Genomic DNA, 18096 nt, shown 5'->3' on the forward strand with positions numbered 1-18096 from the left:
TAGAGCCGAGGCTTGAAACAATCAAATTAGAGCCTACCTCAAAAAGGATAAACGCGTGTAGTTCGTGCGTGTTAGATGCATGGTTGGTCGTGGGTCGCTAAACTTCAGCCTTCTCAATCTTTTTTCTGAAAAGAGAAGGCAACAATTCATCTTAACATATTGGGTGTTTGCAGTTATTTTATTGATCAAACTTAAAGCCTAAAATAATGTAAGCTATCTATCAGATTTCACATCAGATAGTTGTAAGTAATCATGACCTTTATATATGAACGGTAAACGATTTCATTGTAATAAGATTATTTAGCGTTCATAGAGGTCACAATTACGCACAACCCTCTTACAATGAGACCATTTACTTTTTATACATGGAGGTCACAATTACTTACAATCATATAATGTAAAATTAGATAATTTCGATGTATCACAATATTCGAAAAAATTTTCTTTTCATGGATAGGTCGAAATTTTTTTTTTGAACTTTGAGATTGGCCAATAAAATAAATGCAGCCATCCAATTTCATATCCAATAATCAAGATTAATTGTGACCAATTTATATGAAAAATAATGATAAAAATAAAAACAATACACGAAACTTGACCTCGTACCCAAAAGAAAAAAAAAACAAAGTGGGCTGGTACAAACTTCAAACACGTGAATTTGTTGTAGGACACATGGGCATTGGTATGTAAATTCCCATGTGCTCATGCCTTAGAGAGTGAAAGCGATTTATTTCTTTTCAACAAATTTTGACCACTTTTATGCTTATCACAAAACATCCTAGAGAGAGATTTGCACTTTCACGCAAACTTCCATCAGTTATTTAGACCTCGAGAGAGATTTTTAGTCCCTTTCATCAAATTTTAATCCCATCATGGCCTTATAATGTAACATCCATGGGGAGGAGAGAGAGATGCTAGTTTAGATAGAAGTTTTATTGATTGTATTTTAAAAAAAAAAAAGAAAGAAAGAAAGAAGGGTGCAGTTGGCATACGGATGCATTTGTAGCTGTAGAGGTAAGGTGTACCTTCAAATTTTATCATCATATATATTTTTTGATGTAAAATGTTCTTATTATTATCTCAAAATTTATTTTTATATCTAATTGTAAAATTTTAAATTCCAAAAATGGTTAAAATCAAAGAAGATCTATAAACATATGACAATCTTGAAAATGGACATTGTAGATAATATGTTGTAAAATGCACTATTTCTGAGACTGAAAATCTTTTTATTTTTCATGGTCATACATCTCGAGTCAAGATGATCAATATTTCAACATTAAAACTACCTTTTTCGATGGATTTTTGAAGTGCATCCATAGTTCTACAATATAAGGTTGCATCCTTATATAAACTTTTCCTTACTTATTACAAAATCATGCAACTCCAGTCGTAATCAAACCACCACAACCTCAGTCACTCCTCATATTCTCCATCAATCACAAGAAACACATCCACAAAGGGACCAGGAGTAAAGGGTGATAAATTATGCGGAAAGCTTATGTAATGGCAACATCACCGACATCTTTTTCTTTCCTCCAATCCTAAAGAGCCCAACACATATTAACCACTAAATTTAAAACCTAAAAATTACTCAAGAAAAGGTTTCTTCAAAATAAAGACTTAACTCATGAAAAGGAAAGACCAAAGAAGGGAGGTCTGCATTTGTAACACTATAAATATCACCTGATTTTCTTTAAGGTCCTTAGCGGATCCGAGACACTAGAGAATTCATACAGGTTACCAAACAAGGATTTTTAGCTGTACTTTGGGCTTGCATTTGCTGCCTCGAGTCCGGAATACAAATATATTAAAACTTCTTTCGACTATGATTTTCCTATTTTGTTGAGTTTGGAGAAAATCACAAGTATGGTGCCTTTTTGTTCTCTGGAGGCCTTGGAGAGAAAGAAACCTTACGTGGCCATGCTATTTGTACAATGCATATATGCAGGGATGACTTTATTCTCAAAAGTTGCTTTGGATGTGGGTATGAATCAATATGTGTTTGTTGCGTATAGGCAGGCCACCGCCACCATCTTCTTGGCCCCCTTTGCTTACTTTCTCGAAAGGTTTGCTAACCCTTCCTTAAAATCAATGAAATGAAATGAAACTCCGGGAGTCAGCACCGGGCTCGCCTGAGTTCCTCAAAGCGAATGAGAACTCAGAGAGTCCTTAAAATCAATGAAATGAAAGGAAACTCGGGGAGTCAGCACCGGGCTCGCCTGAGTTCCTCAAAGCGAATGAGAACTCAGAGAGCCCCCACCCAACTCGCTTGAGTTTAATTTTTCTTGAATGATGTTTGAGAAGTTGGTTTGTTGTCATTTTGCTTAAGAAAATGTAATTCTTTTATGCTTCTTTTTTCTTCTTTGTCTTTTAACCTCTCCTTTTTCTTTTACATCCAGGAAGAAGGTTCCTCAATTATCATTCACAGTGCTCCTGAAGATATTCTTCGTTTCTTTTTTTGGGTACGTAACTGGAATTCATTTTTGCTCTAGCTATGCAATATAGTTTGATATTAAGACCAAATTACGATTTGGGTTAATTTGAGATTTGGCTCCTTGCAATTTGACCTTCAGTGGTGTTGAATATTCAAATTTGAATCGATACCCAATTACAATTGAGCCCCAAATATATTGTTGTTGCCAAACTACTTAGAGTAGCTATGAAAATGGGGAAAGGGGCTGGGTTAATACCGCACCCTAGTCCCCATGTTGCGGTTTTTATTCTGACACTATCCCATTAACACTTTAGAAAAAAACTAACTCTTAAACTATTTGAAGAAATTGGTAGGGGCTTGTTTTCGCTAATGAATTACTCAAATAAAAAGGTTTTGGAAATGAGCTCTCTTTCTCTCATGTATCTACCAGAACTTTTTTACTTTTGGTATAAAGCGGTCATAATCAGCCCTAGCTGTCAGATGTGCAATCTGATCCATTTTTTTTAATTTATGAAATTAATAAATATATTAAAAGAGGGAAAATATTACAAAGATCTCATAAAATCAATTCATAAGAAAGCAACAACTCCTGTCTTGGAATTGCAATATGACAGTTTGTGGTGTGTCAATTGGTATTTTCATTTTTAAACAAGTTTTTGAAAACTTTGAGCTTACACTGTAATTCTGAACTGTGCAATGTATTGTTGGCGCAGGATAACCTCGAGTTTAAACATATACTGCATTGGACTAAAATACACTTCGGCAACGCTTGCCAGTGCAACTACGAACTCAGTACCGGTCATGACCTTTTTGTTGGCTCTCCTCTTTCGGTGAACCGTCATTCTATATTTTTTTTCTGATTTTTTATTTTTATTTTTGTTTCATTGTATCTTTTCTATCACTTTTAGTAGCTCGATACTAAATACACCACGACCTTTGATTATTTCATTTTAATTCACATTATACGCTTGGTAAAACTAAAAAATGAAAAAAATAGTTTGATACTGGCTTAGTCTTCCAAATATTTGTCTCCCAGTTTACATCACCTACAAGGAAGGAGATCATTTCCTTTGATTTTCCATGAATCAATCAGTATCATCGTCAAAGCCTTTTCCCAACTACTTGAGAACGACTATTTTCCATGAATCAATGAGTAAGATTTTCCAATTACATTGGCAACAGTTTCATCCTTTTTATTCGAAAGATAATCAAAGATAGGATCATCCATAAGATCAAAAGCTGGGCTTTAAACTGATTTGAGATAGAACAAAGTCACATCCTCATGTGCAAGTTATGCATCCTCATTTCATTCCTGCACGACAACGATGCAAGTTCAAAAGTGAAAGGAGTTGAGTGTTGGCGGGTACATCAGCTAAGTTTATGCATATATGGGCTCGTTCTTGATGCAAGTCACCAACAATTTGGGCTAGTCGACCAGCATGCCTAGCCCACTCCCACAAAATCTCATCTCTTTGAGCATGCTTTTTCCATAAGGTCATTCCAGTATTTTCCTTTAGTAGTCATAATTGATTGAAATACTATTTCCCATAGTTAGAATTTTCCCGTAGAACTTGCTCTGATACCAATTGATACAAAGACGTTCTAGCGAAGTAGCTCATGAAATAGAAATAATGGAAGAAAGAAAGCTAGGACAAAAAGGGGAGCATGGAGTACTTTATTTATTTGGTGGTCACAAGCAAGAAGAAATCTCATAACATAAAAAGTGCCCTTGCTAGTATTTTAGTTATGTAAAATACTAATATTTTGAAATAGCATAATATAATACTATAATCCTTCTGAAATATTTCATCCTGGAGAGAGTGGTAGTGATTTTTTAGTTCCATGTTGAAGAATATAAAAAGGAAAGTGGTGTATTTATAGGGTAAGAATTCCTAGTCTTTTATGAAGAAAGAGGGGAGAGTGTGATGCTTGTACAGAGCATGCAAAGTATGCGACTTGCAGAGTGTACATATAGTGTGGTTTAGCAGTTTTTTACCGAATTTTATTTATATATAACTTTCTTTCTCTCTATAAAAATTAAGGCAACACTGGTGCATTTCAGATTCGCAATTTCAGTGCATCAAATTGGTAAATCTATACTGAGGTGTTTTATTTTTGGATATCTCAAGGGCTACTTTGCCCGATCCAACTTTTTGCACCCAGGTTGATCAGTAGGGGCAGATAGTGCCTATGAATGCGAGAAAAGAAGGTCCATCCTTCACACTGCTTCCCTTTCACCCAGACCCTTAGATCTTCTCAAGCTATTGCATCAGAAAGTAATAAGTTTGGAGCAGGCAACACGCTAGTAAGGCACAAAAGAGCGAGGAGGCCTACTTTGGTGCATATAATCACCAAAATTATGTTGATTGATTTAAAGCACGAATAGTATTCTCCTGCGGGAGCACGAAATTCATTTACTCCATTGGGTCTCCGGTAAAGGACTTCCGGAGCAAATGCACATTTTACTCCCACGGAAGCACATAATTGATTTCAGATTCGTATGAAGTCAGAGCACTGTTTGGAGAATGGGACGGTCAATCACAATCCTCATCAGAAGAAAAAGAAAAAGAAAGAACATATAATGTCGTAATCAGTCTTTAAATGGTTTTTTTCGAGGAACAAATACGAAACTTTATTGTGGCATGCATTATTTCGGTTTTCGAGTTTTATGGCGTTGAAGGATAATTAATTGGTGGTCCTCTTTCAATGACCTTTTGAATTACTGATCTAATCAAGGGCCATAGTAGAAACAGATTGACGTCATGCACAGGAAGGAGAGAGAGAGAGAGTGAGGCCTCTGGCATTCACTCCAAATGAAAATTGAAACATATGTAGAGTTAGACATGAAAACTCTTTTACCTTTTCCATTTCTTTAGCCTTACTTCTATTATTATAGATTTATACTGTCATGGATGGCTCTTGCAAAAGGTGACCCCTTTATACATTGGTTTATGTGTATTGACTCAGTGCTCAAAACCACGACTCAGGGGACGGACTTGGTCCATGGCCCGGCCGAGTAACTCTGGTGGAGTAAGGCAGGATCTTGGCCAAGCCAAAAGCGTTAAAAAGAAGAAGAAACTATATAAAAAATCCTTAAAAATAGGTAAAGATAGGTTTAAAGTATAACTAAACAGAACATATCTACATGAGGTTAAAAAAGTAATGAAAATGGATTTTGGAAAAAATAAAATTGTAAAAGGGGTATCCTAGAAATAATCCAAAAAATAAGTATAATATTTTTTAATCTTTACCAAAATGATAGAAAATATAAAAATACATATTACAAATAAATTTTTTTATTTTTTATGTTTTTTTTGAATTTTTTTTAAGATCACCGAGCTGACCATCCAACTCGAGGATACTTGGAATTATCAGGGTAGCCATTTCAAGTTAATTGGGCGAGTCCGAGTTGGATGGCCAGAGTAATTGAACATTAGATTCACTTTTTCTTTTTTAAGAGAGTATTTTGCTGAACTTGAGGAAATTTGGTAGAAATGTTGACGAGGATATCCTATTCAAATATGAATAACATATTTCCTATTTGAAATTTTTAGACATTCTAAGCATTCTCTTCTACTTCTTCTTTGCAGAGTGGAGAGTGTACACATTAGGAGCCTACGGGGACTGGCAAAGGTGATAGGTGTTATGGTGTGCATGGGAGGAGCCTTAATAATTGCATTATACAAAGGCCCTCCTTTAAATCAACATCATCTCACTCTTGGAGAGACCCACACGGTTGCCTCTCATATTGATGTTGCTTCTGGTAGAGATTGGATAAAGGGCACTTTTCTTTTGCTTGCTGCCAATGCGACATGGTCTTTGTGGCTTGTATTGCAGGTGCCTCTCTCTTCAACTCACCAAAATACAAAGTATAAAAATATATATATATATATTTTTCAGTCATAATATGGTTATTTTGAATTTTGAAATATATTTGTTTGATTTTTTCTTGTGTGCTCTATTATTTAGTATAGTTGCGCAAAATTTAATTTTGACTTGATTTATAGAAAAAGATTAAAATTTAAATAATAATATATATTTTCAAACAGTAATATAAGTTATATCATCATCTAACATCTTGGAGCATGACCTAAACTATTATAGCTTGGAGCGTAACCTAAACTATTATTCATTTTAAGTGATAACCACTTATTAGCTTTATAAACACACAAGGGGATTCTACTTTTAACAACCCTTACAAATATAAAGGTAAATGTTATATTACAAATGGTGGATTTACCAAATATGTACATTATTTTTTGAAAAAGCCTCTTTTTTTTATTTTTTTATTTTTTTATTTTTTATTTTTTTTAATGATAGTTTTGAGTCTTAAAAATTATGATGCAACTAAGTTTAAAAATTATGATTTAAAAATGAATAATCCTTTGGCCTGGGTTGGCAGGATGATAGAGCCATACAACATCCAGGGCTCCATTTTTATCCAATGATCATGTAAATAAAAAAATATATCATTGAAATGAATACAAAAATAGAAAAGTATATAATGAGATCATTTATCTTTGTTACAAGGTGGTCACAATTAATCTTGACCATTGGATGTAAATTGGGTGGCTGCATTTATTCCATTGACCAAGTTTAAAGTTCAAAAGATATTTTTTCGAACTTTACGATGCACCCAAGCTATCAGATTTTACATCGAATGGTTATAAGTAATTATGATCTCCTTGTACTAAAGATAAATGGTCTCATTATATACGGTCCCAACAAAAATTACCAAAGATATATGGTCTCATTGTATACAATCCCAAAAAAAATATTACCATCGAAAGGAAAACAAAATTGAGTGACAAGATGTTATATGTTTTGCAGGGTCCTCTTGTTATGAGTTGTGGTTCAAATTTACTGTTGACAACGCTGCAATGTCTCTTTAGTTCTCTTCAATCTGCACTTGTGGCGCTTGCCCTTGAGAGGAGCCCCAACTCCTGGAAACTCGGATGGGACCTTAAACTCATCTCTGTGGCTTACTGCGTATAACCCTCTCTCTCTCTCACTAAGGCATTGCTTAAAACAAACCATTGTGTTTTTACAGTTTTTTAGATCCTGTTCGGACGTGCGAGTTAAGTCTCATTCTTATGGACACTAATTTATGAATAGTAAAAATCATCTTTTGGAACTATTGAGTTATTCATGAGTAAGTGCTGTTTCTCTTCACCACTTGCTTAGAAAACAGTAGATTTGTCTTGCTCGCATGCTATAAAAAGGACAACCTTCTATTTCCCCTAACCATGAATGACCCCCATTCATGTAGGGATAGAATGTCCAAGTTGGCCCTGAATTTTTATATTTCATGTCAGATGTAAGGTGCACCTCAAAAATTTCTTAGAGAGGATGTTCGGATTTTAAGAAATCCTCCAATTAATCATCTTGACCTCGAGATGTATATATACGAAGAAAAAAAGTATTTCAAGTCTTAAAAATAACACATCTTGTAACCATTTTTTTGTACCACTATTTTCAAGATTTTTAAGTGTTTATAGATCTACTCGATCTGTAATATTTTTAAAATATTAAATTTCATAATTAGAGAAAAAAATAAATTTTTAAGTAAAATTTCTGACATTGGAGCTACTTCTCTAGGTAAAATTTAGAGCTGCGTGTTACTTCTACAGTATAAGAAGGGCACCTTTTATACAGTATAAACTTCACCCAATACTTAATGCAGTTATTACTTTATACAGAATATATCCTAGGAGAACTAGTCATCATGGAGAGACTTTGAAAACGACACATATATTTCTTATCTCAAAGGGACCATACTGGTATGCACACAAGAATTTCAATTTCTATCAACAAGCATGAGATACCCTCGCTAGAAAAATAAAGTACTTATTGTCAATTATTTTTGCCCTAGAAGTTAAGCTTACTGAGTTTTCAACATAGTTTAAGTAGGTGTATAAAATTTAGAGAAATAAAACATAATAATAAGCTGAGGTGCACATTACAGGGGATCGTGGTCACGGGGATATCTTTCTGGCTACAAGTGTGGTGTATAGAGAAGAAAGGTCCTGTCTTCATGGCCATGTTTACTCCACTTGCTCTTCTCATAACTGCTATTTTTTCCACCATCGTATGGAGTCAGCTTATTTATTTGGGAAGGTATTTCACATTTCATTGATATTAAATTTCCATAATTTCCTTCTTGTTTTCCTCCTTTTAAGATACAAATTCAGGAACATGTGTAGCGGCTTCTTTTTATCTTTTTGGGTAGCTCTGCGGTACGAATCGAAATTGAAATGTTGCCTTACTTGACATCAACTGCTAATCAATCGAGCCCAAGCCCCAATCCTTTGGGTAGCGATTATCATATTAGAGAGAACAAAGATTCCAATCATGAACTCTAGTCCCTTTTTCCTGTAGTGCCAAATTTCTTCATTCATTTTTCTCAAATATCTCGTGAATATAATTGGAGATAAGGAAAAGTTTGAATAAGGTCATGTTCAAATGCGGCGCCCTTCCAAAAATCTATATCGGCGATGGATTTAAGATTTAATCATCCTACATCACTCTAGATGCACTTCCACTTCAGATACATGATTTTGCAGCTCAAAAAATACAATGTTAATATGGTTTGCTGAGAATTAAATGAATGGCCATGAATGATTCAAAATTGGATGGTCTTTAAAATTCAAAAACTATATTTTTTTATCTTTTTTGAGATTCATATGGTTGGGATTATCAACCTGTAATTAAAAGTTCAGCTTCCATCTCTAAGATTGATTTTTGATGGAGATCACATTTGAGTAGTTGTATCAGGAACAAGTAAACCTTTATTTTCAAAAACCATATCTAAGATCCACTCTTGATGGAGAACACATTTCAATAGGTTCCACGGAAAGTTGTAAACTTCTAGTTCCAAAATCCACCTATAAGATTGATTTTACGAAGACCCTATTTTGAATTGGTGCATTAGCTTGTGCACCAATACCCTGTCCTCTTAATATGTTTCCCATTGTTCCTACCTCTCTGGTATGAACTTGCCTTAACCCTTTTTTTGGAAACAATAATTCCATAGTACACTCTTAGTATAATTGAATTTTCAGGTTACACTCTTATTATAATTTAATTAGAAAATTAAATTGCCTTTCATAAAAGACATTTTAAATGAAATCATTGAAATATATATGTTGCTAAATCTTAACCTAAAAAATGCAAAATTTGGCATACCAAAAATTATTTCATTATTGAAAATCATCATATTGAATTATGTTTCGTCTTTTAGAAGGATGCAGTCACTACGCGGGTATGCCCGCATGAGCTATCCACTACATGCCCGAATATAAACTTTTTCTTTTAAAAAAAAAATACTAGAATTGTATCCCAATCGAAGGCCGTTGTCTTAACTGGTGATGATGTTTATGCATTGTAGCGTATTGGGAGGAGCTTTGCTAATAATCGGACTCTACTTCGTTCTGTGGGGAAAGAGCAAAGAGGAAAAAGTGCCTGTGGATTTCAATGAAACGGTTTGAGAAACAAAGAGAAAGAAGCATTGATTATGTGATTCAAAGATTAAGCTTGTGTACTAGGAAAAAGCCACTACTTAAAACCTCTTCTAGTTCCTATATTTATACGGTAAATTTCACAATGATTCACGAGATTAAGCTTGTGTACTAGGAAAAAGCCACTTTACTTGGACCTCTTATTGTCCCTATATTTAAACTGTAATTAGCCACTTTACTTAGACCTCTTATAGTCCCTATATTTAAACTGTAATTAGCCGACCCTAGGTAAGGCTCAGATGATGATATTGAAATTGTAATTTGCTGATAATTGATGTTACTAAATATTTGGAGTCAATTGTTTTAAAAATAATTGCTACATTTTGGCTCAATTGATCCTCCCTCTGGGTACCTACTGTGGTTGTAGCACAAGCTAATTGAAAAGGCCGAAAAAAGAAGATGATAACAGGCCACATATCATGTACATGTTAGTGTTTCAAAAGACCTGAACCAGTTCCCACCTCCGAACTCCGATTCCAATGCACCACATAACGATTCCTGAGGTGGGTCAGGCCGTGTTTAACAAAGAAATTATAAATAGAAGTTGAAAAGTCAAAAAATCAGCAAATTCCCCAGCTCCTTTTACAATAATCACTGGGTTAATGATACGAACCCAACTTGAGCGTTCCGAGTCAGAACAACAATTTCAGGCACTGTATATGTCACTGGCATAAATAGGATTGAACTCATCATAGGATTGAATTAAAAAAAAAAAAACGTTGCCCAGCTTTGAGAATGCTTGAACTTTTTTATACCCAAAAAAAAAAAATACATTACCGAGATTGCTTGAACCTTTTTATACCCTATAAACTCAAGTTACAACTACATAAAGCAAAAATTGATCATCATCATCGTTTTTCCGATTATTGTGCAAACGGATGACAACCTGATCGTCTATATTGTGCAAACGGATGACAACCTGATGACACCCTAATAAAAGCCACTATGAATATAACCTAAAGTTTACACAGCAAGAACTTGGCGAACTAACAAGGGTGACAATGAATTAACCCTTGAAAAAAGAGGACCCCAAATGAGTGGCTTAGTTCCATGAAAATGAAGAGAGGTGCTTCCACTTGTACCCAATTCAGGTGCAAGAGGTTGGGGTTTACACCCTATAACAAGTATTGGGTGGTCCGGACTTGTGCTTCCTTCTTTAACGCTGTCATGAGAAGGTTCAGTTACGGGAAGTTGGGCTTCATCCATTTTCATCTCCTTGTTCTTGCCCCATAGCACCATGTATAAGCCAGCAATGATCAAAATCGAGCCCAAAATGCTGTGATAAAAATCAGCGAAGGAAAATTAGATATATAAAGGAACACAAAATTGCAACAGCCCAAAAACAAGGCAAAAATTTCACACAAAGAAAATAAATACTAATTTTTTGTCAAAAAAAAAAAGAAAGAAAATAAATAATAATCAAACACAAAGCTTACAAGTATCCAAATTATGGCATGGTGAAAAACATCTCTATCCTTCTTAAATTTCTCCAAAACATAATGTGTCATTGCAAAGACGATTGCACCTTGAAAAAGCCATTTTATCTCTTCTTTTTGTGTTACTGCTTGAAAATAAATTTTTAACCTAAGACTTAGATAAAATTTTGCATAGACGACAAATTTTTCTAATGTTTCTCTTCAATATGATAATCCAAACATCAAACCATTTTTTTTTTTCTTTTTCTTTAAGTGTAAGTAACTGTTGGAATATAGGAAACATCACATGGTATTGGAGCTCTTTATGTCTTAGGTGGTCCGCCCTACTACAAAGGCCCCAATTTATTACAACAATTTAAAATATTGTAATGAAGTCTTAAGAGTTCAGCTAGACTGAATATTTTGGAAGAGAAAGAGTACTAATGGAACTAAGGAAACAATGCAATATTTTACAAAAATTTATGGTCCAGTGAAATATCTAGATCACAGGATATTATGTTAGTAGAAATCTTAGTTGGTCGTTTGGTGGGTCCAATACTAAAGATGTCGGAGCACCCTATTTCGCTTTCTTTTTTAAAAAATTTTGCTTTCTTTTTTAAAATTTTTTGGTACGATGTCTCCAACATTGGACCACATACTTAAGCGGCCTAATGTTCCAAACCTAGAACCGGTAACAAGACAAGCATCGGAGGATAGGACATTGGACTGGTACCTACACTTCAAATATTTAAAAAACATAAAATAAAAATAGGTATGAGATTTCAAATATCAGAATGAGGGCAAATTCAGACAAAATAACAAGTGGACCTCCATGTAAAATTTGCAAAAAAATTGGACCTTCCTAAAATTACCATATAAAAAATAGTAGGGACATAAATTTTCCTTTTTCCAATAATAAAAGACTTTTCCAACAATAAAAGAACCAGAACAGTAAACCACTCGGGATAAACTGCAGCATCTTCCCCTTATCAGAGACTGTAAAACATAAACTAATCCACATTATTTGGAGTATGAAGCTTACTTTCCAAGGTGGAGAGTCTCGCCTAAGAAGAAGGAACCAGCAATGGCAACAAGTATGAGCATCAACGGGTTGAACATTGACACGAACAGTGGCCCTCTCCTCCTTATGCACCAAGACATCATCGACACTAGAAGAGCTGATACCACAACACCCTGAAAAAAAAACAAAAAAACAAAACGTTAAGAGATAGAGAGAAAGAGGCTTGTTCAGATTTGATCAGTTTTATCACAAGCAATTAGGAACGTGTAAGAAACTCACACAAACAAACACAGTCCTGTAACAAGCTATTAGTTACTTATTTAAGATATGGATATCTCGGATTCATGTTGATATACATATATATTCATAATGATGTATATCAATATGAACCCGAGATATCCATATCCTAACACTTATAACAAAGCCATACAAATTACTGACATAGATCTACTGTCCCAAACAAATGGACAGCTTGTGTTCGTCAAAAAATGGAGGAGCTCAAATTTCCCCATTTCTTTGGGAAAAATCATTGTTCCCATGTTGATGGCTAGATGAAAACTACAAGTACCAAAAATCTGTTGGACCTTAAGAGAAAAATGGAGGAAGAACGTACGGCGTAGACAACGGTGAGAAGCTTGACATCCCATCCAAGTTTCCATGCCGACCAACTCCGATTCATAATCTTTGCGTAACAGAATGATTGCACTGCTGCCATAAAACACATCAATGCCGTGCTCGAGTAGTAGGCTGGGAATTTTTCACTTAACTTGGCCTGTTGAGAGAGAGAGAGCACGAAACAAAAGACCCAAAGAGAGAGAGAGAAAGATATATAGAGATAGAGTAAGAGGAAATAAAATAAAAAAGAATAGAACAAAACAAAAAACAAAAAAGAAAAAAAAAAAGAGGCAAAATCAGTACCAAAGGTCAATGGGAAACTAGGAAAATTGCGTTTTTATGAATCACCTGAATAATCAACCAGATCGCAAAAGAGAAACAGCTCGCAACAACGAGTAACGAGCCGATCACGTGACCATTACCAGGCTTGTGAGGCGACAATGGAGAAGAAGCGTTCATCAACTGTACTGACGATGACTGCATGTGAATCGCCAATCCCTTGTAAAAAGTCATCAACATAGCACCTCCAACTCCAACTAGAGTGCCCACAACTTTAGCCTGACTACTGATGGTCCCTATAGCAACCTCCTCAAGCCTGATAATAAATTAAAAAAAGAAATTGAGTGTACATGGAGGTCAAATTTTATTTTTTTTTGCTCATGGACCTCACAATTAACTGTTTCCATTAGACATGAAATTGAGTGGCAACATTTACTCCATTGGCTCTGGCTCTGTTCAAAGCTCAAAAGAAATTTTTTTGAACTCCATGTCGCTTCCAAGTTGCCTCATTTTGGTTATAGGTAATTTTGACCTCTTTGTACCAACAACAAATGGTCTCAAATTATACAATCCAAATAAACAATGCAAACTGAATTGACGGCCTTGATTTTTTATGGTAAAAAAGTTCGAGGACTTGTAACACTGTATTATTAAAGGGTGCGGTTTGTATAAAGCCTAAGCTCACAATCAAATTAGAGCATAACTTCAAATAGTGTCGAGAAATGTGGATTCAATACTAGAAATCTTTGTGATAGCATTAAAATATATTTTTATCTTTATTTATAAATTTTAAAGCTTTAAAAATAGTGTGGATCGACAAATCTATAAAAACTTGAAAATCATGAAAATTGACGATCCAAAAATGCGTTACAAAATACACTATTTCTAAAACTTGAAATCCATTTTTTTCTCATGTCCATGCATCTTGATGTCGATCAATTTGAGGATATTTGGCATCAAATCAACCTCTTCTAGTGAAATTTTTGAGGTAGGCTCTAATTTGATTGTTTAGAGCCTCGGCTCTATATAAACTTTTTCCTATTTTAAAAGGATGGGATTCTAATGTATCAGCTGATGCACCATTTCAAATGCGGTTGCCTCCTGAAAATCTATATTAAAATCAATTTAAAAAAGGTTCAAATATAAATATTCTTGACCACAAAAAGAAAATAAAGACAGATTTTGAACCTTAAAACCTATAATAAATTTTGTTTTTGGATAATGCAACACGGTTCATTCTAAAAGAAAAAATTCCAAAAGAAAAAAAAGAAAGGTAAGGTCAAAACTGACATCCCAAATTTTTTTTTCACGACATTGGAAACAGAGATGTATTTTCATACCTGAAAAATAGGGCTAATATGAATGTCACAGCAGGTATTACATTAGTCATGGCACACACGAAAGTGGCAGAAGTAAGCTTCATCCCCGCAGCGTAAAGGTTTTGATTCATAGTTCCCCTGAAATACACACATAACCAGACATTCACATACTAACTCCATGCTTGATTTTCAATAAATTTGTTCCTTAACTATGTAGTAATATTTGCATATCCATATAATAGAATTTATTAATGGGAAAATTTCCTATATGCCATTAGGTCCTAGGAATTTATATATGCCAGCCCCCCAGCAGACTGAGATGGCTCTAATCACAATATCGCTCCTAAATACTATTTCATTTTTAACGTTTCTTTGTACAAACCATATTGACACGAAATTTGGTGGGGGGTGCAATTGGCATACGGATGCATCCATAGCTGTAGAGGTAAGGTGCACCCTCAAATAAAATGGTATATAATTTTGATGTAAAATGTTCTTAAGATTATCTCAAAATCTAGTTTTATATCTAATTATAAAATTTTAAATTTCAAAAGTGGTTCAAATCAAGTAGATTTATAAACATATGAAAATAATATATTGTAAAATGCACTATTTTTAAGAATTAAAATCATTTTATTTTCATGGTCATACATCTCGATGTCGAGATGATCAATCAAAGGATTTTTCAACATTAAAACTACCTTCTCCGATGGATTTTGGAAGTGCATATGTAGTTCTACATTATAAGTTGCATCCATATATAAACTTTTTCGTTTGGTTTGTCCAGTCCTCTTTGACTCGTACCTATCAAAAATATTAAAAAAAAAATGTTTTTTTAAAAATAAAATTTCAAAATACCCTTAAAAGTTTCAACAAAAATAAAAATATTTTTTAATAATTTTTTAGGTATACCTAGTTTAACTGTTCATCCGCACCAAACTTCATGTACGTATGATTTATAAACAAAATTGAAATTAAAAACTCTAAGCCGTTAATCTATAGATCAAACAGTCAAGGCTCAGTTGTAATATTAAGGCTGAAGGTATCAAACCATTCATTCACATCGGACAGTGGCATTTATATAAATTCATCTAATATTCAAGAACAGTAAGAGACTGTTTATTTAAAGTGCTTGGAAACTTCAAAAGTTAATGCTTTCAACCTAATATCCAGTTTCAGTAATATTCTTTTTCAAATATACCTTAGCCTAAGCACTTTAAATTTATTATACATCGGTCGAAAAGAACCCCATAATAACAGGGAAAAAAAAGAAAAGAAAAACGGACATACCCAAAAAGCCCACAGAGAAATGTCTGGAAGAGAACAGTCCAAGTCAGCTTTGGCCTGATTTTCCTGTAAAAAGTTGAAGTTCAAGGGGTAAAAAACAACATATAAATACAAGAATGCAAGCGTGGCTTATGTGGCATTCTTTTTTTGTTCTATTTTAGAGAGAGAGAGTGTGTGGTCCTCACAGGGAGAAGGGTACAATTAAAAGGAAAATTGCTGATTTTTTCTAGGGTATTTTTTAAAAAATCTGAGTTTTATAACAAATACCCCAATACAAAAAATTTATTTTATTTTTACAAAAATACTCTTTTCGTACGTAACTAAACCTTGCGGTTGTATATGGCCGGACCATCAATTCTGTTGCGGTTGTATATGGCCGGACCATCAATTCTGGCCGCCTATTCGAGACAAAATTTTCAATTTTGCCTAACAGTAAGTTACAAATACCGAACTGCTCATTTAATTTAGAAACCAATGCTGAACCCCCTCTTCCAAACTCAAAAACACCTTGATGACGTGCGCGTTCCAAATCGGTGACTTACGTGCCGGATCGCCTCTTCCAAAATCATAGATCGCTGGAGGGTATTTTAGTTTTTTTTTGAATTGGGGTACGGTATTTTAGTTTTTTTTTTTTTGTTTTTGAGTTGGGGTATTTGTTGGAAACATAGTTTTGAGAAAAAAGTTGCTACAAAAAGTTTTTTTTTTTTTTTTTCGAGTTGGGGTATTTGTTGGAAACATAGTTTTGAAAAAAAAGTTGCTACAAAAAGTTTGGTTGGGTAAATTGTTTAGAAAGTTGAGTTTTATGCAATTTTCCTTACGTTAAAGCCTAAAACCTTAAAACTATTCTACAAGTAGCATGAAGTCTCTTAATAAATAATGATAAAACAGAAACACTGAAACATAACGTTTTGTGGGTAGAAACGGAAAGAGAGAGATGGCGTTGTTTCATCTAGAGAGAGAAAGGACAACTAATCAGTAACCAGAGAGTTTCTCTCTCCTCAAAGAGAAGAATCGAAAACCATCAAATGAGGGTTTTCAATGTTTCTAAGAAAGAGAAGGGCTCATTCTAGAGAGAGAGAATGGTTTGCAATGCAAAGAGGTTTAGATAGCAGGTTTCAACTTTCGACAGTGATTGTAATGTTTTAGAGAGAGAAAGAACCTTTCGAGAAAAAAAGCAATGGGGCCTAAGAAGGCAGCTCCAATGGCGAATCTATAAGCGACCAGCACCCTCAAATCCATGCCGGCATTGATGGCTAACTTATAAAAGATATTCATCCCTGCAAATCCAACCTGAACCGCCACCATTAAAGCGATAGGCTTCAAACTCTTCAGAGATCCGCTTGGACCCATCTTTCTTAACAAATAATCTAGAGAGAAAAAGCCCAAATCGAACAAGATTTTCAAGTGGTTTCTTTGGTCTGCTGATTCCAAAGAAACCACGACACAGAGAGAATCAGAAGAGAATATGAACTCTGGCAACAACAATTTCAAGAGAGAGAAGATACTCTTGCAACAACAAGAAGAAATTTAGAGAGAGATTATAGCAGTCTAGAGAGCATGGAAAAAGCAAACAAAGAGAATGGAAACTCAGAGTGGTTTCTTTGTTTCTGGAAAAGCTGGTTCGTGTATATGTATTTATAGTGATCTAGAGAGAGAGCGTGTGTATTTGGCGTAGAAAAATCTAGAGAGAAGATTAAAACGTTAGAGAGAGAGAAGATTAAAACCTTAGAGAGAGAGAGAGAGAGAGAATGAGTTCTTGGGGCTAAAGTTTCTGGAAATTTAGAGAGAGAGAGAGAGGGGTGACAGTTGCAGGACCGAGTCGGGTGATTTCGGGCTAAACGTTCGTGATTTACGGGGCCGCATACAGCTAAGTTGGCAAAGAATAAGTAATACGACCTTGGAATATCGAGGAAATACCGAAGTTAACCTCCTCAAGAATTATAACGGTCGGAACTGCCATTTTGCATGTTACTTTGGAGAAATCTTAGGCAAACCTTGATTTAATTCGCAAATTTAATTGAAGAATGAGAAATCAAATAATCCTTTTAATTTCAATGAATATTTGGGAGAGTTAAGTCTTAATTACTGCTAGCTTCTTTACATAGGAAATTAGAATTTCAAATATATTGTTTGATAGCATAAAACATGTCTTATGATAATTTAAAATCATCTAAATTTTGAGTTAATAATATCTAATTAACCAATG

General features: G+C 34.4%; 2 protein-coding genes across 3 annotated transcripts; one reads left to right on the plus strand and one right to left on the minus strand.

Annotated features, from left to right (window-relative positions):
- Positions 1-1632: 1632 nt before the first annotated feature.
- On the plus strand, positions 1633-10273 carry UMAMIT21 (nodulin MtN21 /EamA-like transporter family protein). The gene is made up of 7 exons (XM_011627701.3): positions 1633-2069; positions 2403-2465; positions 3151-3267; positions 6028-6274; positions 7268-7426; positions 8403-8554; positions 9825-10273. Exons 1-7 carry the CDS (start codon positions 1870-1872, stop codon positions 9922-9924), a joined length of 1038 nt encoding a protein of 345 aa, XP_011626003.2. The 5' UTR covers positions 1633-1869; the 3' UTR covers positions 9925-10273.
- Positions 10274-10682: 409 nt separating this feature from the next.
- LOC18441209 (WAT1-related protein At1g68170) lies at positions 10683-17736 on the minus strand. Of its 2 annotated transcripts, none has more exons than XR_016044303.1 (7): positions 17050-17730; positions 15894-15956; positions 14625-14741; positions 13428-13600; positions 13004-13162; positions 12412-12563; positions 10683-11230 (listed from the first exon to the last, which is right to left on the minus strand). XR_016044303.1 is itself a non-coding variant. In XM_006851324.3 (7 exons), the coding sequence occupies exons 1-7, from the start codon at positions 17238-17240 to the stop codon at positions 10918-10920; spliced, it is 1242 nt and encodes a 413-aa protein (XP_006851387.1). In that variant the 5' UTR covers positions 17241-17736; the 3' UTR covers positions 10683-10917. The 2 variants fall into 2 exon arrangements, 1 of the variants encoding a protein (XP_006851387.1); XM_006851324.3 differs by having other exon boundaries at positions 13354-13600; positions 17050-17736.
- Positions 17737-18096: the final 360 nt, after the last annotated feature.

Source organism: Amborella trichopoda, chromosome 11 (assembly GCF_054954075.1).
Source record: "Amborella trichopoda isolate Santa Cruz 75 chromosome 11, AtrichopodaSantaCruz75HAP2 v2.0, whole genome shotgun sequence".
Classification (NCBI taxonomy): Eukaryota; Viridiplantae; Streptophyta; class Magnoliopsida; order Amborellales; family Amborellaceae; genus Amborella; species Amborella trichopoda.